This window comes from Haliotis asinina, chromosome 12, assembly GCF_037392515.1.
Source record: "Haliotis asinina isolate JCU_RB_2024 chromosome 12, JCU_Hal_asi_v2, whole genome shotgun sequence".
Lineage (NCBI taxonomy): Eukaryota > Metazoa > Mollusca > Gastropoda > Lepetellida > Haliotidae > Haliotis > Haliotis asinina.
The window spans coordinates 12,667,724-12,691,935 of NC_090291.1; the positions used below are offsets into that span (position 1 = coordinate 12,667,724).

The window sequence follows — 24,212 nt, forward strand, 5'->3', positions numbered from 1 at the left end:
AAGCAGTAGGTCACGTGATATGCAAATCTGCCTTCCCCAGTGATGTTATATTAAGTCATTAATTGAAGGCATCACACACACCTCACTTCCGGTTCCGTCACAATGATTGACGCAGGAAGAAAATAGACTCGAATGGTATGAATCTCTTCTGATGGGAATATTACTAAAACTTTAAACCATCCTCACTCAGTCACTGTTGCTGTCTTGTCCACATAAATAACAAACTCCTATTTTGAAGCTGGCACATTGAAATATGTGGCATAAAATTCATTTCACTCACTCTGTTCCGATGCATCATTTTTCATCAGGATCGAAAGAGATCAGCACAAGAAGGTATTGACAATAGAGCGGCAGAGTTGTCGGACCTAGTCGTCTATTGCCAAGCTGTCCCATTCGACACAAAGAGTATGTTTTCCGTTATTATTATATTTACATAATTTATCGTTATTATGCAGTCAAACTATTCCACGGTTGAAGAATGTGAAAATGTCGATTGAAAGAAAAAATATTTATAACTATACTGAGCAGCAAAGAAACGCAAGTCTGGATTTTGTCAAGTTTTTAAATAGGAGACATAAACATGAACACTTAGTTTCATGAGATTTCATGTTTTTGCCGTTCAGTATATTTGGGTTTTAATATTTTAAAATTGCTTCAGTTTAGCCTTGGTACGTACCGTTTTGAATATATTATGATTGTTTTCCATCAGCTTATGGGTTGCTGGATATCTGAAAGTGTTTCAGAACGGAAACTACTCATGGGATATTCCCTCAAACAGGCTTTCCTATTTTTTTTAAAACATGACTTCATTTTCCGGTACTCGGGAATTCTGGGTACGTGTGCTTGTCCCGGGTCGCTGACTGACCGTAACCCCTTTCGGTGGTCGTAATGCCAACCCTAGATTATCCGTCCCAGACTCAAATTTAACGGTAGTTCCGTTATTTAGCTGGCCGACGTTGAACGTTGACGCAGGAGTGCGACGTTGAACAATGAACTGTTAAATGGAATCTAGATTTAGATTACAAACATTCCCTCTGTGTATTTTTGCAGATATTCCTGGCAGACATTCGGAAATGTCGTCTCTGTCCGAAGGGAAGGTCGCAGCTTTTCTCGGCGCTGAAAAAATAACAACAATAACGAAGTATCCTTTTTGCAAAGTCGCTGAGAGACAAAACCAATGTGCTAAGGGAATTATGGGTTTTCTGACCCTCCGCAAATACCTTGTATCACCAGGGGAACTGGTATTTGAGGTGTGAATCATTCATACTTCGAGAGAGGAAACGAGGACACCTCCTTGAGGGCAATATATTGTTTAAACAGGACGGAAAGGTACGGAAAGGAACAAAGCAGAGGAGACCAGGACGGAATAGATCTTCTATTGCTCAGGTCGGGAAACTCAGCATAAGAGGTACAAATACACAGCGAAGTGTACAAAGGACTGACCAACAACGTTTAGTTTTACACTGCTTTTAGTAATATTCTGGCAATATCAAACCTTGGTCTTCAGCATGAGGCCATAAACATTAGACTACCTCACCGCCCCAAGTGTACACAGGAAGGCGGGATGGTTTACATGGAAGATTATAAATTTTCATGATGGTATTACAAAATATATTGTTTCTTTAGTGTTTCAGTTAAATAACGCTTCAGTGCTTCACGCCTTTAACTACGTCGCGTCTGGTCACAAACAACGCCGCTTCAAGTCATAAGCAACGTCGCTTCAAGTCATAAACAACGTCGCGTCACGTCACAAACAACGTCGCTTCATGACATAAACAACGTCGCGTTACGTCACAAACAACGTCGCGTCATGTCACGTCACAAACAACGTCGCGTCACGTCATAAACAACGAATAAGTCATGTGTTATGCTAGTTCCCGGCTCTAGCCGTACCTTGCGCACATTGCGATATGCGAGACGGAGCCTGGCTTACGTCATGTGTTGTTACGTCATACGGCTTCACTTGACAAGTCGGCATAAGAATCACTAAAATGCACACCTGCAACTGGCCTTACTGTTACTTTACAGTAGTAGTTATTAGACAAATTCTGTTTGCTGCAATTTCCTTAACAGAACAAGCTACAACTGCTACCAGCTCAGTAGGATCTTCCCGAAATTCACACGCGTGGCATCGGATAACTACGACCCAGTCCCGTCCTGGACTGCTGGTTGCCAGATGGTTGCCCTGAACTACCAGACGCCGGACAAACCCATGCAGCTCAACCAGGGCTGGTTCCGACAAAATGGAAAGTAAGACCATCATAACTTCAAACACGAAACTGAAGAAATTATGGTCACGAGACATTGTGAATTGGCACCAATGAATCAGTTTCTTGGACACATATTTAACTCCTATTGAATCGATGATTATTTTCTAGAAAATATTGGGAAGATTATAAACGGAATGCCGGGTTTCTTATATGGTGTGAGAAATGTCACTTGGCAAAGGTATCATTGTTCATTGAAACTGAAAGCAACATTATTGACAGATGAACCTGTTTCCATGCCAACATCTCATACAGAAGTCCATCCATGATCTCCTTATATATCCACATGGAAAAAGTATCGCAACACCATATGATTTTCGTAGTATTAATATGTTGCCTTTAAACATTGCAAAGGAACTGACTCTCTGGATAACTGACCCTCAAGAAATAATCAAATGTCAAATCTAAACGCAAAGACAAAAAAAACCACAGAAAACAAACAAAAATAAACAAACAAACAAAACAAACAAACAAAAACAACAACATAAAAAAACAAACAAACATCGCAAACTAATTAGGCGATTTCGGACCGCTCTATTCGTCAAAAAACGATACGAAAGCCTGTCATTTTATTCTTGACACGCAATGTGACTTGTTTGGATGAAGTCTAGTAATTGTGGAAGGGCTGTATTTCTCTGTCAGCTGTCATTTGTGGTCGACCTCAGCGATGGCGGTTTTTAATTCATGTCATTAGTTTGCTTCACATTTCCTGCAAATTGGCTGATTGCCGATGGCAGACAATCGATTTCCAAGTTATCGGGCCTTTTATTGAAACTTGATATTTACGAAGTGAAGACTACATATTTTGCTCGCTCGCTCTTTCACACACTCACTGACTAAACGCCAACTCAAACATAAACAACTTGACACTACAGATGTGGATATGTGTTGAAGCCCATGTGTATGAGGGAGGCTTACTTCAACCCCTATGACCTCCGGACCATGACCTCAGTCCAGAAACTCAGCCTGACCATCACAGTAAGTAGAATCTATTCTTGTGATTAAACTTTAGGATTATACAGGCGTTATTCTGAATCAGTAAGTAAGATATGCCCATACGATTAAATTTTGAGATTATACATGAATGATTGCTGCACGTTAAGATGTACCCTATGATTAAACTTTGAGATTAACATGAATGATTGTTGTTCAGTAAGAAAGATATATCTACCTGTATGATTAAACTTTGAGATTATACATGCATGATTGTCGCTCAGTAATTAAAATCTACCCATATGGTTAAACTTTAAGATTATGCATGCATGATTGTTGCACATTAAGATGTACCCATATGATTAAACTTTGAGATGAACATGCATAATTGTTGTTCAGTAAGAAAGATATATCTACCCATATGATGAAACCTTGAGATTATACACGCATGATTGTTGCTCAGGAAGAAAGATCTACCCGTATGATTAAACTCTGAGAATATACCGGTGATTGTTGGTCAACTATACCGGTGATTGTTGGTCAACTATACCGGTGATTGTTGGTCAACTATACCGGTGATTGTTGGTCAACTATACCGGTGATTGTTGGTCAACTATACCGGTGATTGTTGGTCAACTTCCATGGACCAGTTTGCGTGCTCCTGACTGGTCATGTAACAAAACTGTTGTTGGCTGCGGCATAAAATAAAACCGTGTCCTAACGTATTTCCAGATACTCTGCGGTAGACTGTTAACCGTCGGAGCTTGCCTAAGACCGTTCATTGTAATAGAGGTTCTCGGAATTCCCATAGACAACAAGAGAATCCGAACTAGTTTACGAGAAGGTAGGCACACATATGACTGGTTTCAGTGTCCAAGTGCAAGTGATTGAATCCACGAATATGGATATTTTGTCGATCAGCTATGAATAGAATGAGAGCACCTCCTGGGTTCTAGTCCGTTGTATCCGGAGACTGTTTCTTTTATCAGTGTGTGACTTAAGACGAAGTAAAGTATGAAGTAAAATCCATTGACAAATCCATTGACAAATCCATTGACAAATCCATTGACAAATGGATCCATTGTAAAAGTGCAGTTATACCACCCTAATTTGAAACTTCAGATCGGATACAGACATGTTAATTAATCTGTTTATTTCATTTGTGCACGTGGGGTTATATTCGTTGGCAACGTCTTAAAAATTAGCGTCTGCGTGACAAATAAATATTTTAAATCGATGGATGGAACCAAAAGGTTCGAAATCATTCTTTCATCATTATTTATTTGTTACAGATATGTCAAGAAATTGTTCTTGTTTATTTTTACAAGTTATATCTATTTCATAATCTCTGGTTATTTATATCACCTAAGAAAACAATGGTCTGACGCCGGTATGGGAGGATGAAAAACATGTACTTGACATCGTATGTCCTCCGATGGCTTTGCTGAGGTTCGAGTTGGGTTCTGATAACGAGGTGATTGACCAGAAGGTCCTTGCGCAAGCTACGATTCCAGTAGTAGCACTCAGGGAAGGTAAGAAACAGTTCCAAAGACGATCCGGATTCGAACTGGTCTTCAACAACCATGCTTGTCCTTAAACGCGACAAACAAGGGTGGTCATACTGACTTACTTGCCACCGCATGCCAATGATGATAATTATTCATGATGATAATTAGATTTGGTTGTGCAGGTTTGATAATTACGGAGAGCTGCTATGTAATTGAAATTATACTATTTATCCAAGTGGCGAGCGAACTCTTTCAAGGATATCCTTGTCAGTTAGTTGACGCAGTTATCACCCTTGCATTGCAGTCGGCAACGTTCGGTTATTTTGAGCATATTTATGCATCATAATCTCACAAACTTTGTTGCAATCACCGGTCTGTTTGGTCGGTAATCCTGTATCTATTGTCAGTTACAAGTAAAACAGAAAATAACAAACAAAAGAAAACAAACTCACTCACTCACTCACTGATTATTTTCAGGTTTTCGCAGTGTGCCTTTACAGAATGGCCACAGTGAGAATCTGCCGTTATCTGCGTTACTTATACACCTCACCATCAACGATACAGAGGTAAATAAAGCTAACGGGTCGCCATTGATGTTACAAATGTGTTTGCCTGCGTGACTCGAGTGTCTCATTGACCTGTTTGATACATATCGTGGTATTCCAGTTGTGTAGTTCTATGTATGTATGTGTGTGTGTGTGTGTGTGTGTGTGTGTGTGTGTGTGTGTGTGTGTATGTATGTATGTATGTATGTTTACTGGAAATGACATTTGAGCAGCTACACCAAGATTCACTTAAATAATAATATAATTTATAGAAAATACACTCTCGTAACTAATTGCATGCGTACACTTGCGTAAGTCTGTAATATACTTACATAAATGCGTACACATTATACTTAAGACCATATTTTCTATATGTATGTATGTATGTATGTATGTATGTATGTATGTAAATATATGTTCAATTGCTCCATTGATGCTTAAATGTTATGTCCTATATGGCGACATTTCTTTCGTCAGGCAGTAATACATACGCGCTTACAATTAAAAATATTCTGCATCATGTTGTTTTTGTCATTGTAGAATACATACATGGTATGTGTTTGTACTTGTAATGTGATAGCCAAACGAACTAGTGAATCTAGTAATTCCTGTTCCAACATGTAAATGGACTTAATGAATGGACTTAATGTTACCAGTTTTCTGCATTCTGAGATATCATGAATTATGGAATTGGTAAGAGCCAATGGCAGTATGCCAGGAGATTCTCGCATGTCCAGAAAACCGTTAATTCTATACAACATTACAAGAACGAAAGCCTGTCACGCATTGCTGAAGAAGTGAGGAACATGTACCAGTCTCTGGCCAGTTTGAACCGTGACCCAGACCGGGTGCAGAAACTGATGGACACGGAGAGGAAGATTCTTGAGTCTCTGGAGGGAAAGAGGAAGAATAGGTATTACAGGGATGAAGAATCGTGCCTGGACATTCCAGCCACCCAGCATGTGCTTCATGTACCACCATCTTTCAAATACCACCCATTCTTTTGTCACTTTAACCATTATTTCACGGCTTTCAGCGGAACAAGATCCACCATATAGAACTTGCGCATGTGGTGAAGCTTACTTTAGAAGTTCCCTTCCCCAAATATATATATATGAAATAATTGCATTGTATGTACACGTGTTCAATTAAGCTTGTTACTACTTAAATTGTAATAATTACTTAAATTGTAATGATGCGCTTACGTTACGACCTACCGCGGCTCTAGTGATAGTGGTAGACGAAGACCCGGGTTCGATTCCTCACATTTGCATATTTTGTGAACCCCGCCGTGATATTGCTGGAATATTACTGAAAGCGGCGTAAAACTTAAGTTTCTCACTTACTCAGTTGTTAATGTATACCGTTTTATTGCACTTTAACACGATGATGCAAGAAACAGTGTTATTACATTTTAGCTCATTGTTGGAGTTTGTACCGCATTATTACAATGTCGTGATAACTGTATTTTGCACAGACGCAGGTATCAGTGTGAGGACTGAGTGTCATCATGCCATTCTGTTGATTGTTGGTTGCAATTGCTTTATTGGTTCCACTTTACAGCATGCGAAAATGTATTTCCGAGTCGTTCAAAATGGCTACTAGTAAATACATTTTCTTGCGAAGAAGAACACTTGCACCTAGACGGCGACTAAACGATGTCGGGTTATGCACTTAATTAGCATGTTAACTGTATGTACAGAAATACCTGTAGTTGCTGATGATACAAAATGAAACAAATTTTGAAAAGCGATATATTTGATAATTTGCTACTCATTACTTTGCATTGTATTTGTTATCAATTTCTAAGTGATAAATACAATGGACCTAAGTATTACCATAGTTTCCCATAGTTTCTTGCGCGTATGACGTGAATAGCTGAAAGCTGAAATTAGCCAGGTAATAAAGCAAAAGAATGACTCTCAGGCAGCTGTTGTTGGACAAGGCAATGTTGACGTCATTTCTGTACATAGCAAGCCTGTGGTGATGAATAGGTCCATCGTAGTTATTACAAAAGAATTGCAAGAGAGGACAGTTTCTGGTATACGTTTGGAAATGCACAGTATAACAGGATGAGGCAGTATCGCTTTATAGTTTATAAGCATGCTGCATTTGCAAGCCTGTATTGTATCAGTTATTGATACCAATCCAGTGTACTGCATGAGAGTATATACACCTGGAAATTAATCAAGCAACACCCCAATTTTTTCTATTGGAGCAACTTTGAAGTGTTCTGACAATCAAAATATGCCGGGTTGATATAGTTTGACACTTTTTTATTCAACAGACGATCTCTGACAAACAACTTAAAGGGAAAAAGTATCAAGACTTTGCTTTATTGCAACGAAATCCAAATTCTTAAAACTGTCTTAAATTCATGAAAAAATGGACACAATTTACTATTCATCCACAGACGTTGTTGTCAGGTGTATTAACACAAATGTCACATGGAAAGAAAGAACAGTCATCTGAGAGTCTGCACACCGACTTTCATCAATATCTAGTGTGTCCTCCCTGCGCACGCACCACCGATTCCAGACGCCTCCTCATTCCTTGGATGAGTCTCCGGATCTGATTCTGGGGGATCCTGTTCCACTCCTCATGCAGGGCAGCCGTCAATTCGTTGAGATTATGGACTGGTGGGTCTCTCTGCCTCACACGACGGCCAATAAAGTCCCACAAATGTTCAATGGGGTTGAGGTCAGGGCTCATGGCAGGCCATGGAATTCTGTCAATTGCATTTTGCCGCAAAAAATCATTTACAGCATGCGCCCTGTGAGGTCTAGCATTGTCGTCCATAAATATGGGTCTCGTTGCCAGAGGATGGTTCTCAAAATGAGGTACCACAGCCCTGTCAAGAACCTCCTGTTGGTAACGAACACCGTTAAAGTTGCCACGGATGGTAATGATATCCAACTTGCAGTTCATGGAAATGCACCCCCATACCATAACGGAACCTCCCCCAAAGGCCACAGTCTCCTGGATGTTCCGTGGAGCCATTGCTGTGTTCCTCTGCCTCCAGACCCGAGTACGACCGTCCACCATGTGCAGCAAGAACCGGCTCTCATCTGAGAAATGGACCTTCCTCCAAGAGGCAATGTTCCAGTGCAAACGGTCATTACACCAGGCCAGTCGGGCTGCCTTATGGGCTGGAGACAGTCTGGGTCGCTTGATTGGCCTCCTTGCCCGGTATCCTGCAGCTTTCAGACGATTCCGAACAGTCCTGTTCGAGATGGGTCTCCCTGGAAGCCACTCCTGTCTCAACCGAGAGCTCGAGTCGAAGGACCTGCGCCGTACAAGTCTCAGTAAAGCTCTGTCCTCCCGGACTGTGGTCTTCCTGGGTCTTCCTGGTCTAGGCAGGTCTTTAACTTCATTAGTGGCCCGGTATTTTTTCAAAAGTTTTGAAATTATGGAATGATGTCGTCCGATTTGAGTCCCGATTTGTCTTAGAGACATACCAGCATTCCTCATGCCGATTATTTGCCAACGAGTGGCCTCTGATAATTTCCTACGTGCCATGACATTGAAATGAATGAAAAACCGAATGCAATCGACAACCTGCGCTTGTAAACACCCCAGGGAAAAAGTGCATTTTTCGAAAGTTGAGGTTAAAGCAATGCACGTGCGCTGTGCAAGCTTCACGCGCGTCATATCAACCCATGAAAAGCTCATGCTGTATGTCAATACATCAAAATTGAATAATCAATCATCAAAATTACTTCGTTAAACTTTGTTAAGTTTTTATGTGTCTTTGAATTTGGTGTTGCTTAATTAATTTCCATATGTATAGTTTTTATCATTGAAATGCATGGCTCAATTCAGTGAAGGTTTGAATGACATCAAACCTGCTTGTTTGAAACATGATATATGTATTAATAAATTATATCATGCTAGAGGTACAGTTAATGTTATCATCGAATTGTTGGGTATCCTATTATCCCTGTGCTGCAGTGGGCTATCAGAATCCCCTTACTGATGGTTCGAATCCCAAATTAGTTTGGGTTTTCATCCAAAATTACGCGGGGTGGGAGCGGATTGAATGACCTCTGATTGTCCAGAGGGTTCTCAATACGTGTCACCCGGAAATGTTACTGTCATATCCTTGATCTGATACACTGGATCCAGAACTGGATTCTCATATGATATGACGGAGTTTCCGATTCCCTATATTTTATAATGACAGAGAACATAGCTATGTCATATGTTCAGGGGATGGTTAAAACAAACATCTGCTCACAATGTAGTCACAATATGAACATTTGATTCTGCTTTTGGCAGAGGTTTCTTATGAATGTGGCTGAGGTTTGTCGTTTTTATTTAGATGTCATTAAATATGGCAGGTGTGCTTACATGCACAATGGGACAGTGAGAACCAGGCTGCTAGTGTTATAGTTATGTTTAGCTGGCTCAGTGGTTTGTAGTAGCATCCAGGTGACCGGGTTTGGGATAATGTATCCGAATATCAGTATTTCATTAAAATACCCATTTATCTGTAAATAACAAAGTAGACTTGGAGATGGCTTAGACTATAGACATTAGTCTCATAGGTGTTGGAGACAAACAATGCCTGGATGATAGTGATATTTTCAGGTGTCTAGTGTGATAAATCTTTTACATCAATTTTTCAATCCAAAGACATTCACTTTAACAGAACACGGGTCTATATCGACGCAAAAGAAAACGGATTAATATCTTTGATTAAAAAAAATTCTGAAAAAAATTGTCACTGTCATTCGTACACTATTTGTCTATAATACATTTTATAACAGGATCATTAAAAATATATTGGATATGAACTGGCCTCACAGGGCGAGTTTGAAACCTACATTCGTAGCATAAATTTTACGATTCACGTGTGGTTTCGTTGTTTCTTGTCACTGTGGTAAACATTATTTTTTCTATTTTTTAGAAAAAAGTCTCTCTGTTGACTCACTTTAATGTAAATGACAAAATGTACAAAGCAGCATGAACGAAATAAACTACTTATATGGTATACAGATGTTACTATCATAAATGCATACAAAAACGTGATCAATTGCAATATATTCTTTTTACAGTAGCGTCTATGCAGAGGGTCCCATTTACAGGCGCAAATAGACTTCGACGAAAGGATCTGGAGAGCGTTACACTGTCTGCAGAAAATGACAGAACAGCACACGAAAAAGCCCGGTCTCATCACTCGTGTAGCGTTTATGAAGAACAAACGATGATGGCAGCTTGCTGGACAGGAAGAAAATGAATGATGCCATTCACGGCATACAATCAGTATGAGCAGTAGAAGGAAATGTACGAGGAACGAAACAGTACGGACAACACATGATTTGCTGTGGACATTTAGCTCTAAATTATTCATGATTGCTTAGCAGTTCATTTAAGACCGATGAACAGTAGTTCGTGCACATTTGCAATGATCTGTGTCCGTCGGGAAAGGTACTTTCTGTCCATTTAAACAAGCATGAAGGAAAAATCTTGTAAACGGTTCAACGTGGGTGTTCAGAACTCTCGCGTGTGTCTGAACAGCGTCCTTTGACCCGCGGTGTTTTTAACAGAAGGTTTGATTGGTTGGTCAGTCTCCATGAACTGTTCACTTGTATATTGTTTGTTGTTTATTATCTTGTTTTGATGTGTTTTTCTTACCTGACACAACCTGTTGAACGTACATATAAGACTCATATGAATGCTTGTTTGTTAGTTAGACATATACCATGTACACATATGACAACCTAACTGATATTGCCTATGTTTTGTTTGTATCCGTGAATGTTTATACTATCCCTTTAAGCGTAGGCGTATCGTTAATTATATTGTTATCTCTAACCTCACCCAGTATTCAATTCAGGTGGACATCAGATTTTGTACATACAACTAAGATAATATTATGATTGTTTGAACTTGTCCGACACACTATCAAGATATAACATACATATTTGTTACTTTTTCACTCACGTATGCCCGTTTTAATCATTCCGCGTGCTTATTACCTGTTTTTTCCCCCCAAATATACTCCACAGATATGAATACTGACAAGACTCTAACCCTGGAAAATACGCATTTGTTACTGTGAAACCTCAGTTTCTTAACTATCGTATTACCAGCTACCACCTACCTTGCTGTATCTGTGATACGTAATGCATAATATGGTTATGTGTCAACTTATGTAGAGTTGCACCATAAACTTAAGCAAACTGCCCATTGTAGCAAGTAATATACCATTTCCACATGTATGGTTATGGTCACCGTACCTTTATGCGGTGAAAAGTCCTCCGCTCGCTGCACGTGATGATGGTATACAGTGAAAGCTGTGAAAACCAGCGTCTATCCAATCCGGCAAGTTGACAACATTGGAGTAAAATCTCAGTCCCGTTCGTGGCTTGTACATTTATCATCAGTTCTACAGTCCGGCACGTTGTTTAATGCGGATTATTCCTTCAGTCCCAAAGAGTGCCGGTTTAGACAGCTTCCACTGTATCTACTATTACTCAATACATTTCTTAATGTATTTAATATCTAGAAGAAATGGTAAGATATATTTGACCATCCGTAGTGACGTCGTATCACAAAATGTGTCACCTTTTATTGCAATGTTTAAGTTGATCTGTTTAAATATCACTTCTTCTTCATTGGTGACTAGCAAAGGTGCCACCCGTTTAATGTTTGATGGCGCATCAGTCCCATGGTTGCAGTTACTGTTTCTCTTACTTTCGATTATGATTTGTAGTAAATTATTCTTCTTTTCATTAGTGTATGCCGTATGAACAAAATCGTTGTTTTACATGGATTTCAAATTGTTCCTGCCTAACGGTGTTATTTATTTTACGTTTTGTAAATTGTGACAATCGCACCTTTAGTGGGTTTGTTCAGCGTTTGATCAAAATACAATTATTGTCATGAACACGAAACAGATATTAGAATGTATAATGTAGAGATACTGAAAAATCTCTGAAGTCAAGTTTCCAAAGAACAGAGGTATGCTTTTGATGTTATCCTTCTTGTCATGCGTGGCAGCCATATGAACATGAATATTGTTACATTGGGTTTCAAGTTGTTCCTGCGGTTTTAAAATATTTTGCTTTTTGTGATTTGTGACAGTCATGTCGATAGGAGTTTTGTTCATCGTTTGATTAAAATACAATTGCTGTAATGAGAGCGAAATATACATTGGAATACACCGTGTGTAAATGCTGGAAAACCCATTGAGTAAAGTTTCCAAAGGAAATTGGCATGTTGTAGTATGTTGTGCTTTTCTCATGAGTGTCAGCCAAATGAATATAAGTTTTGTATATATGCATTGGGTTTCCAGCTGTTCCTGCCTCACGGTTTTGAAGTATTTTACTTTTTGTGGATTCTGACAGTCACGTCTATAATGGTTTTGTCTTTCAATAAACCATACAATAATTGTACTGAAAAATGGAAACACAGATTAGAATATATCATGTATAGATGCTGAAAATGCCATGAAGTAAAAATTCCGAAGAACATATGTATGCTTGTTGTATGTTATGCTTCATTTCATGAATGTCAGTCATATGAATATAAGTATTGTTATATATGAGTTTCAAATTGTTCCTGACTGACGGTTGTAAGGTATTTAACATTTTGTGAATTTTGACACAGTAATATTGTGGTTTTATTTCTTGATAAAAATACAATAATTATATGAAATGATCGCATATAGATGCTGAAAAGCACATGAAGTAAAGTTACCAAAGAAAAGATGTTTATAATCAATATTCATTTGTCTCCAGTGGCGATTTTGTCGTTGCGGTTGTTGTATGAGATAGAGTCCATGTACAGAACCAACCATAGTTATTAACCAACTGATCTGATTAGTTTGTTAATAGTATTTACGTTGTGCATGCTACAAATTGATATTACCTCATGATTTCATTGACTTTTTGTTATCAACTGTTTCTTGAAGTTCAGTTTGAGACACTTTCTGTGATTGCTTTTTGTTTTGCCCTTAGAAGTACAATTTGTTTTCTACTTGTATAGAAACTACCGATACATAAGCATTTTGACATCTTATTGTTTTTCTGAACGGAAGAAATTCCGTATGCTTCTTCACGAAGAAAACATATGCATACGTAGTTCTAAGAGGGCATATAATTCCCTTATATGATGTTTTAAATCAAACAGAAGCGGTCAAAAGCCGCATTGCACATTCTGTCAAGGTTCAGTAGCGTGTTTCTTTAACAATGGCAAACTGAAAGATGTCGGTACGATAAATTCATCGAAGCAGTATCTCATTAGACATTAGACGGCTTTATCCGTATTTTGGGGCCTGATGCAAGACGCACATATCTGCATATATATCTCTTCACATTGCTACAAGTATACAACAAAATATTATGGATAGATAACTTCTATAATGTATGTTCAACGTGTCTGGGCTTTTCCTTGCCTCCTTGTCAACTGAATGACTCGAGGGGCATGAAAAGCCAAGAAACTTATATGCAATAAAGAAGAAGTTGGCATCCATATTATTTTGTCTTATACTTGAATATCAATTTCTATATGCCCCTAAAAAAACTCACATTGCTACTAGTGGTAGAATACTTCTACCCAGTCGCATGTAGTGAGTGATGGTAAACAATAACAGTGGAAGCATCAAAGGTCAACTATTTCACTAGAGCCGTTGTAAAGCATGTATTCAAATGATTCATTTCATTTTCTTCAGTTCAAATGTTTCAACTGCTTGAAAGAGATCTTCGCTATACAGATATCCTTTAACGCGTTTGCCAACACGAATGTACGTGCAAAACCTATGTAAACACAGTTGAAATTTTCTGTACAGCCCTTGTGAATCCTTGAAACTTTTTTCGGTTTGGGTTCCTGTTACAACATTCCATATGTCTGGTTTGTTAAACTTTTAATTGTTGAGCTTAATAAATTACTGACAGTGAGTTTGCAAAATCGATGTGTTATTTTAATGAATGTGGATTGAAAGTGTGTGACATTTCTGAGCTGAGAGTCGTCCCGTTTGCCTGATCGACTTTTCAGTGGGCGTGGCCTGGCGTGGCGTGGCGTTGCGTGGCGTCACAATCTTCCCAGTCTTCGCTTGATAGTTGGCACGGCGTGGAGTGGCGCGGCACGGTGCGGTATTTATATATCTGGTGTATGTTGATTAACAGCGCACTCACTCATATGCATAAACGTAAATGACAAAGTCGGGACAACACATTCCTGTCATCGGTATGATATATCATTCAAGGCCTCCAGTTACAGTGTAACCGATCCTCATTTGACCCCACTGTGTATACAACACATGCAATAATAAAGAAAATAGTTTCAAACATGGAATTCCACAGACGTCGCACGTTCAGCAGAACATGTGTATGTATGTCTTGTTCATTCAAATACGTCAGCAGGAGCGGATGGCGTAGCATGCCATTTCAGCATGAACATAACTTTGTCTCGTGGTTATATTTTCTCTCAGAGAACTTTCCAGGTTCATCCATTAACCTCAGCTTCCAGTTTAAATGAAGGACATCGCTACTGCTATCATTTTAAAATTTTGAGACATAACACCTTTTTAGGGACTTCTCTGCTTTTATATCCTTCGTTATAAAGGATTGAAGATGGTTGTTTAAATGGATTGTTTTCTCAGGATGTGCCTGACTAACGTCGATGTCTTATGGTCCTGTACATAGGGCTCAGGTCACAATCATTTGAAGTTCAGCAACAATCAGCGCGGTCACTACTCGGATGGGTGACCATGTTTGGCAGCTTGACTCCTCACAGTTCAGTACTGCCCACGACGAAGCACGCGAGATAAATTACCATCATTTATAAATGACCATTATTATTGTATGAGGACATTGAGCAAAATCGTGTATAATGATCAAGTATATTGCTCATCTAAGGGACAGTTGTCATTAGCTGATGGACGTCAACAATACACTTCAATGTTTAAACAGTCTAGTTTGATTAGACTGAATCTGCAGCGGAAACATTGCAACTGAGAAGTTTCTTAAAATGTTACACAATCTAAATGAACAAAATATACAAACAAGTCAACGGGAAACGTAGTATTAAATAGACCAGTTTATCTTTTTGGACTTGAAGAAATACGACAGCATCTGAATTAGCGATGGATTTTAATACGCCGGCAATGTGTCTAGTCTCAGTACATCATAAAACAACATATGTACAATATGTCTTTAACACAATGATTTCTAATGTTATAACGCCCCCCTGGCTGTAGCATAAAGACGCCTGTATGTGAATGTCCCATATCGTGACCCAGGTTATATAAACTCCCCGCTCAGATCACCATCCATCAGTTAAGATGTCTCCGACGTTCCTCCCCGCACTGATATTAGCTATCTCTCAGACTGGGTTGATGTATGCCCACATGGCTCTTTTACATCCGAACCCTTGGATTAAGAAGTTTTCCCTCTGTGTTCCTCGCAAAGGTAAGAAAATACACTATCTGAATGAATTTTGATTACTGCCGCAGTAGACCTCTTCATAGAATAGAAGTTAACCAAACATGGACAAGAACTTATCAGTTGGAAAACGATTCCCCTGTGTGTTCCCATACTAGTGAATTTTGTGGATGTAAACGTTCTTGAGGAAGACATTTCGGAGCATACTTATTCCTTCAGTATTTCCATGAAGAATATTCTCCTGAACTTCTAATCATTTCACTTCATGAATAAGTATGTACATACTCTGAAACGTCATGTTCCTCAAAAGAAAGATGTTAGCATCCACAATATATTTGCCTTTTGTGCATCACTCTAAGTGTCGTTCAAAGATTTTATGCATACAAGTATAAACGTATTCAGGTGTGCGTGGTAATAACGAATATGACGTGCTGTGGATATACATTGTTTATTTGGTCAGTCCTATATTTATTTTCAACAGAGATATCAGTGTTAATGCTGCTGACAGCCTTTATCATATGTTAGTTCGACAATCAGTTTTATTATCTTCGTACACTTACAGTTACCTTGTAGTTACCTGTCATTGAAGATGATGTTCATAAGAACTTTGTACACGAGGATGCAAACATACACGTGCCTACATGCACAATCTTATATACACTCACACATACCTACCTACATCAACTCACAGCCATACATCGATAATCACCATTAAGACAAACAAGAATATGAGATTGCAGATTGTTGAATAAGAAATGAAACATACAGCTTATGATTGACAACTTTTTGCTGATTGCACAGAACGACGTATTGATGTAGATTCTTACTTTTAGCTTGATAACGATGTAAGAATAAAGAAGACGTTGTCCATAAAGCCATGTGTTTCATATTTCACATATAGATTTATGAATACATATATTACAATCATCCTTATGTAAGTAAGAAATCATGTAATTCGACAAAGCCACATAAACATATACCTGTATAAAATCAAGTTAAAAGAAACATTTTAAGACATCTATTTAAAGCCGAGTAAATGGACAGTCAACAAATGAATTTCACATGTAACTTTCACATTTACTGGAGTATGAACGCTTTAAGCCATGCAAGTTAAAGTGTTGCAGCCCCCAGAGCTTGAGCATACTCCAGTAATCAAACATAGCATGACATCAATTTCTTATTTCTTATATAATCGTATTATGAAGTTTAAGGGGGTACCATTTCGGCTGGAACGCACATTCTCGGCGATTTGCTTCACCGATTACACTGGAACGCAGGGATCCAGTAGCGAGTATAATCGTTACACTTACGTAAAAGAGGTTCCAATTGAATGTTAAATACATGGATCAATATTTAACAAGAGCTAATGTTTAATAGTTACACTTTAAGCCCACATACGTGAGAGTATTGACTAAGTGTGTAGATTTATGTAAACTAACGAAAAAGCATTGCACATGAATACTTGTGTGCGAACAACATTTAATCTGCGCCCTTCGAGACCAAGAGTCATGCAACCAGCCATGATCGGCCTATTGACACTCGCAGGAGGAAACAATGACAGTAACTGAAAGACATTTGTCACTTTGTAAATCAACTCATTTAGGTGATGAATTTCATGACGTACATTTACTTACAGTGTATCTGTCCACTTTTGGAAAATGACGGAATGCAGCTTTTTCACACATACACACACACACACACGCGCGCGCGCGCACACACGCACACGCACACGCACACAAACAAACACACACATAAACCAACCAAAAAACAACAAAAAACACACACAACCCCCCTCCCCCCCAAAACAAAAACAAAAAAAACAAAAAAAACAAAACAAACAAAACAAAACAAAAAAACTAGACAAATCATCTTTAAAACGAATGTTGTGACATGATGTTCTGAATTCAGTTTAGTTCTTGTTTTACATAGACACGGTTTTGTCATGTTTCGTATGCTTTTGCGAATTCAGCGTTTTTATTGTAACCCAGCCGATGTAGCGACAAGATTGAAAAAATTCACCACGGGTTAATCTTAATTTTTCAACGCGGGCCAATCAAAAACATAACAACGAATTTACTTTTTAACAATGGAAACTAGTATTTGCTATATAATTATTCAAAAATGTGTAATATCATTATGCTGCTATCTAACATAAACAGTATTGTGCACAGTTGAATATTGTTCTTTTATCTGTTCTCATGGTTCGGTGAGGTTGTTGATACATATCGTATACCTCTATATTAAGATGTATATTTTGTAATGTTGTACCCGAAGTGCCTCTAATAGCGGCCTGAGTGTGAAACAAAGTTCAGTTCCGAGAAAAGACTGCTCACCAGGCACCTGCCTTTTATCGAAAGATGACGATGAATGTCATCGCCTAACTTGTTGGGCCTTCAGTGTGTGCCTGAACCTGGACTGGGTGTACACTGTATGTATGTATGTATGTATGTATGTATGTATGTATGTATGTATGTATGTATGTATGTATGTATGTATGTATGTATGTATGTATGTATGTATGTATGTATGTATGTATGTATGTATGTATGTATGTATGTATGTATGTATGCAGGTAGGTAGGTAGGTATGTATGCATGTAGGTAGGTAGGTAGGTAGGTAGGTATGCATGCATGCATGTATGTCAAGGCGAGTGTATGTTCGTGGCGAGTTCCGAGACGAGTGTATGCTCCTGCAACGGATCTTCCTTGGAGCCTCGTGTCAATTGCCCTGAGCTTTACCAGGGAGACTAACAAGTCGATTACAAGTTGTAGACTATCCCTCGTTTTACAATGGAAAGTGCGTGTGTTAGGGCACTGATGGATGTCTTTTTTTCTTTTGCAATCATCATCACTGCTCATTTTTGTTTCATAAACATGTTGTATTATAAATCAGGAGCCATCCAAGCACAGAGATGCTGGTTAAGTGATTAAATGGGTTACGTTTGCATATACTGTTTACACAATTAACATAATCAAGGTAACGAACTCGTCACACCGTTTTTCTGTTCCGTTTCCAGAATATGCCACCTGTGTTGTTCAACCAGATCCCACAGCTCCTTACAGGGTTACAGGCACAGTAGATTTTACCCAGACTGACGTGAGCATTACTATACATGTAAAACTATCAGTGCTAATTATTACAGAGAAGCTTTCAATCAGTGTATGAAGCACATTTACACGTGTAGTGTTCCACGTTGATGATATCAAGTAAGTTTTTGAAAGGTAAAAGGTCCTTTTGATGAAATATGCAGATCTGTATTTCTTCACATTGTGTTTTTACGGTGTGTTTTGATGACTTTCAGAACTGTTTCAAACATACGTTCCAATATTATGCTGATTTGGTGCACCGGTGATGTATTACGCTAAATCAACTTACACACGAATCCCTATGTCTTCGTCGGAAGGGCTTTTTGGACCATGTATGCCTATAGGAACTGAGTGAAACTCAAAATACCCATGTACTGACATCAACTCATTTCATATACATTCACAATCATAAGGATAATGTAGAAAGGAAATAATATTTTACAAATATTAGGCATTTTGGGACAGTTACAGTTTCAATTTCACAATTTCACAAAGTAAGACAAGAGGGATGTTTGCCTGAGCGATAGCTGTCATTTATACTTATGGCGGCAGTAATACTACATTTACAACTTCACAATTCAACCATTTATTGCATTTTAACATTAAAACATTTAGACAATTACAGTATGCAGATACTTATATTTGAAGATACGAAATTAGCATAATAAATCAATTAAAATATTTTAAAATGCTTTATCACGGGACAGTTAATCTTTACACACCGTGAAATACACTAAGATGTCACATTGCAGGCAACTCAGTAAGATTTGGTTCTTAGTAATGTTTCTGTAAGTATTTGAAAAGACCGTGCTTCATGGAAAGTTGTGCTTCTGTAACGATCCAGCAACTGTATTTTGCAATTTCCCAGATTGGTATCAACATCAACTGTTGTCTTTACTGATCTTCATCAAAGGTTGTTGGGCCATTGCAACAGCGATCTTGATCCTAGTCAAACAGTTACAAAACTCTGTGAAAGAAGAAACTTTCTAAATTCGACGTTTCACAATGACATCTTTTCACCCCTTTCAGAAGTCTCGATGTTTATTAGAAATATCTTAGATCATCATCATATAACGCTGGTTTTCATGATTATGGAAAACGTGTTTGCATACTGATACTTTGTCATATAAGGTGTTCTTTTGTGTTACAGTACTGTGGTTACCATGGTGACCTGCTGATCAAGGTCACTCTCAAGGGTTTCCCACGTCCTGACCCCGTGAGGGATCATGGTTTCCATGTTCATCAATACGGTGACCTCTCTGACGGATGTACAAGCACGGGAGGTCACTATAACCCCTTTAACATGACTCACGGAGCACCAAATGATGAAAAAAGGTTTTATCCCACGCTTCACTTGTTTTTTCTACCATGTATGTGTAGTTATCATATGTTATTGTAGGTCATGATTAACGGTTGGCAATCTATAACCCATGACCTCTGTTAAATGGTTCTGATTCTATTATGTACAGGACTCCATTTTTTACCTCAAAAAGTTTTAAAAAGCCAAAAAACTCTAAAAGGATAATATTAATGTACGCTAGTATACGGTTCTGTGATATGTTCAAGTGAAAACTCGGACACTGAGTTAGCTGTAACTGCTATGACACGATTTGTCACGATTACAGACACATGGGCGACTTCGGGAACATACCCGTTCATGCTGGTCAAGTGAAAGAGTTCCGTCGAGATTGGATGGCGACCATTTTTGGCCAGTACTCCATAATTGGTAGAGCAGTCGTGGTGAGTATAACTGTCCACATTCCGTGCACTCACTTACTACTTAGCTATTACTATCAAACTAAATAACAACTGAAAAGAAACAAAAAGAGAAAAGGACTTGGGCGATCTTCTAAAATTATCCCAAGATCATCATTAGCAGATGGTAATAAAATGTGACGAATTGGAATTCAATGCAGGGAGAACTCGGAGGAAAATCCTTCGGCAAGGACAACGTTTTGACTTTTTAATAGTAAGTGACGAATTGGAATTCAATGCAGACAGAACTCGGGATAAAATCCTTCGGTAAGGGTAACGTTTTGACTTTTTAATAGTAAGTGACGAAATGGAATTCAATGCAGACAGAAATCGGGATAAAATCCTTCGGTAAGGACAACTTTTTGACAATAGGAACAACAATTATCAAATGAGGCTATGTTTTAATCACATCATTACAGCACAGCCATCTTAATCCGAATCGAAGATTAATTTTTTATAAAGTACGGAGGTGCTGAGTTGATTTGATTTCAGGACGCAACTTGGGAATGCTCATAATATCTTCTCACCTGCATTGGCATCACAGTGATTCACAAATGAAAAGATTGTTATGAATAAATGGAAAGTTGGCCTTTCGTTCGGGCACAGCAAATACCCACTTTACAGTGGTTATATGTTAATTATTCCATTATGAGATACTTACCAGTATGGTGAGTGCAACTGCCGGTTTCCTTGAAAGTGGAGAAGGTGTTATATCCTAGGAAGGAATGACAATTGTCAAGCAGGCATTCATATTATAAGGTGCACATACTCTTATAACCTAAGTTTATTTTGTCTTACAGATCCACGCAGGAACCGATGATCTTGGAAGAGGTGGGGATCCTTCCAGCAAAACAAACGGAAATGCTGGATCTAGAGTTGCCTGTTGTGTCATTGGGCGTGGAGTAAAATGAAATTCCGCAGACAACCAATAACTGGCGCATTAAGGAAAAATACGCCTGACTGCTGAGTACCACTGCACTGCATCGTAGTAACAAATGGCGCTGATTAACAAAAGTCGGTAAAGATATCGCTTCACAACATAAGTATTAAGTATGTTTTTCATACGACGTGAGGTCAAAACGTTTTGAGAACTTGAACAATTAACAATCGTACAATTCGGATTCATTTTTTCGAAAGTACTTTCCCCCAAGTTCAATACACTTTACTCATTTGTGCCCCAAGCTGACAACGCCTTGGAAATAGTAATCTCTGGCTGATCTTTAAACCAACCTCTTGAGTTTATTATATGTAAATTATCCTTAACGCAAGTGACACTTCTAACTTCGAAACAGGTAATAATCACAGGGCGACAGGCAAGGACTGCACACGTGCATTCTGCTTGCCTTGATGCCCTTTAGTTTGAGGACATGAAGTACAGCTCTGTTCTCAGTATAGAATTCCTCTCGATATGCGTAAAGTATATTTTTCTTCCAGGTATCACAATATTAATGCTGTTTGTTGCGAGGTATTGGAGCCTTTACAGTATCTCATGACCGATCAATGCTACTAGCGTCAGAACTGTTTGACAAGTTTAGGTAGTAAGTTCTCAAAATCTTTTAACCTCCTCTCGTATGTATAATTCTCACAGTCCAAATTTTCAACAAACAATATGAACATTGTAAATAGGTTTGTCCTCACACCCTGCGTAATCACTCACATATACACTTACCTCGGGAACTATACTATGGATCAAAGTAGTGTAGTATCTAACAAATGAATTTGCATGTCAGTAAAATGATAGCATATGTTTCCCATTATCAATGTGGTCCAGGATAAGTGAGTTGGTATGTTTAAATTTCCGCTATTATACGAAACCTCTACCAAAGGCGTACAGAAAATAGGGGATATTCCGAAACAGTACAAAACTGTGGAAATGCACTGCTGTTCTTATTCGAGGTAACCAGTGCATGTTAAGAACAGGGCAATTGCCTACGAATGAACATAAACAGTTCATATGGGCGGCTTATCTGACGGCCCCAGTTCACTCGCAAAGAGATACACTCTCAAAAGTGGAAATGGACGTTTGTCTGAATAATGAGTCATTGGTCCACCAATCCTCAGGCATTCAGCAATTCGTCGTAGCATGCTCCTAATCTATCGTCCAATGACTATTTGGGACAATCTGTCCCACTTCTCTTGCAGCGCCGCTGCCAGTTCTTGCCGTGTTGTCGATTGACGTTGACGTCGACGAACACGTCTCCCAATCATGTGACAGACATGTTCTATATCGGGAAAGGTCAGGACTCATGCCTGACCATAACGCTCATTTACATGCCTCCAAACGCGAGCACGCCTATCGATGGAATCCAGAGTAAATCTGGACTCATCAGAGAACATTACACGCGCCCATCGACGAGTACCCCGATTTCTACGCTGCCTACACCATTGAGGCCTGTTTGTCATGTGCTGGCGAGTTAATGGAGGCACAACACGCGGTCGCCTCGTTTGCAAATGGGCTGCATGTAGCCGATTTCTAATCGTTTGGGTGTAACTCGAATCCCTGTAACGTGGTGCAAGCTTAGAGAAAGCTGATTGGCCGTTTGTGCACGATTTCGCAGGACCTATGTACGAATGTAACGATCCGGGGCTTGTATAGTGGCTCTAGGACGACCTGAACGATGTCAACCATCAACATTATGTGTTTGTTGGTACCGGTTCCAGTCTGCTGAGACAGACTGCGACACGCTAAACATGTTGACTACTGCTTGCTGTGTAGAACCAATTTGAAGCATGCCAAAAGCACGTAGACGTTCATCATGTTGAAGACGCCCCATTGCAAATGTAACGTAACACACTAAAGCAAAGACACGCTAATATTGCGCGTCGCACGTGCAGTTCTGTGGTTCCGTTGGGGCGATAATTTCTTCATCTGTGAACATATTCTCAGAGCATGTCAAGTGTCCATGACTATTTATCATAATATAATCACAACCAGCATAGGTATTTGCATTGCATTATACCCCATTATCCACACACACGCACACGCACACGCACACCCACACACACATACACACAGACACACAAATTGTTGATCGCATAATTTTCCATTGGACTGAACATCGGAAAACACAAGGGGACATATGGTATACAAAGACTGTAAATAATATCGAATATAATTTGGTTGCCAGTCGTTTAACATCCTTTATATGTCTGCAGCTTTATTAATGATCTTCCTAATGCCACCCGGAAGAAATGTTTTACAAGCAAGAGTCATGTAATGCTCTTTGAAAAAAGTACTTAAATGTGAAATGAAGCCGCAACCCCCCCAGAATTGTTGGACTATTGCTCGAGGTACAGGGAAATTTTAAAATCATTTATTGTGTCATAATGCCCTGTAAATCAAGACAGATTTCTCAGTCTGAAAGTTAAAACATGCATCCGGTAAACGAACATGTGAGAATGTTTCCTATTTGGGGTTTAGTTGGGTAAATCAGTTGTGGGGAATGCGCTTTATTCTGTATTTTGCTTCCACATTAGGAGAATAAAAAGAGATTTACACGTGATTTATCCTATGTTATTTATCTCAGGAGATCCGGGTTAGAATTGGTCTACGGCAAGAGGTTTGTCGTAAGAGGAGACTAGCGGGATCGGGGGACTTTTTTGACCCATGTTGTATCCAGTGACGTAAATAGGTGCTCATGCAGGTCATGACTGGATTGTCTGAACAGACACGTGTACTTACAGACCGAAGTCACAGAGGTGGAATATTGCTGGAACACTGGAGTGCGGA

At 39.0% G+C, this 24,212-nt stretch overlaps 2 protein-coding genes across 4 annotated transcripts in view; both read left to right on the forward strand.

The window, feature by feature from the left end:
- Positions 1-14,166, forward strand: part of LOC137258242 (1-phosphatidylinositol 4,5-bisphosphate phosphodiesterase gamma-1-like) — an 84,330-nt gene extending 70,164 nt beyond the window's left edge. The window contains exons 26-33 of one of the 3 annotated variants that reach the window (XM_067795841.1): positions 309-405; positions 1,051-1,141; positions 2,080-2,250; positions 3,143-3,245; positions 3,933-4,044; positions 4,571-4,732; positions 5,186-5,274; positions 10,311-14,166. In XM_067795841.1, coding sequence (XP_067651942.1) covers positions 309-405; positions 1,051-1,141; positions 2,080-2,250; positions 3,143-3,245; positions 3,933-4,044; positions 4,571-4,732; positions 5,186-5,274; positions 10,311-10,313 — 828 coding nt within the window. In that variant the 3' untranslated portion in view covers positions 10,314-14,166. Of the gene's footprint in view, positions 1-308; positions 406-1,050; positions 1,142-2,079; positions 2,251-3,142; positions 3,246-3,932; positions 4,045-4,570; positions 4,733-5,185; positions 5,275-6,020; positions 6,341-10,310 lie in introns of those variants that run through there. The other 2 variants (XM_067795840.1, XM_067795839.1) reach the window with 2 other exon arrangements.
- A 1,343-nt stretch (positions 14,167-15,509) lies between these two features.
- LOC137257713 (superoxide dismutase [Cu-Zn]-like) lies at positions 15,510-23,985 on the forward strand. Its single transcript, XM_067795108.1, has 5 exons — positions 15,510-15,668; positions 18,658-18,737; positions 19,878-20,062; positions 20,353-20,467; positions 21,283-23,985. The coding sequence occupies exons 1-5, from the start codon at positions 15,542-15,544 to the stop codon at positions 21,391-21,393; spliced, it is 618 nt and encodes a 205-aa protein (XP_067651209.1). The 5' UTR covers positions 15,510-15,541; the 3' UTR covers positions 21,394-23,985.
- Positions 23,986-24,212: the final 227 nt, after the last annotated feature.

Bases quoted from the DNA above. Each gene is read 5' to 3' on its own strand.
- LOC137257713 (XM_067795108.1), top strand. From the start codon at position 15,542: ATGTCTCCGACGTTCCTCCCCGCACTGATATTAGCTATCTCTCAGACT. The intron at 20,063-20,352 runs GTTTTATCCCAC...TCACGATTACAG, and splicing joins GCACCAAATGATGAAAAAAG to ACACATGGGCGACTTCGGGA. The intron at 20,468-21,282 runs GTGAGTATAACT...TTTGTCTTACAG, and splicing joins TAATTGGTAGAGCAGTCGTG to ATCCACGCAGGAACCGATGA.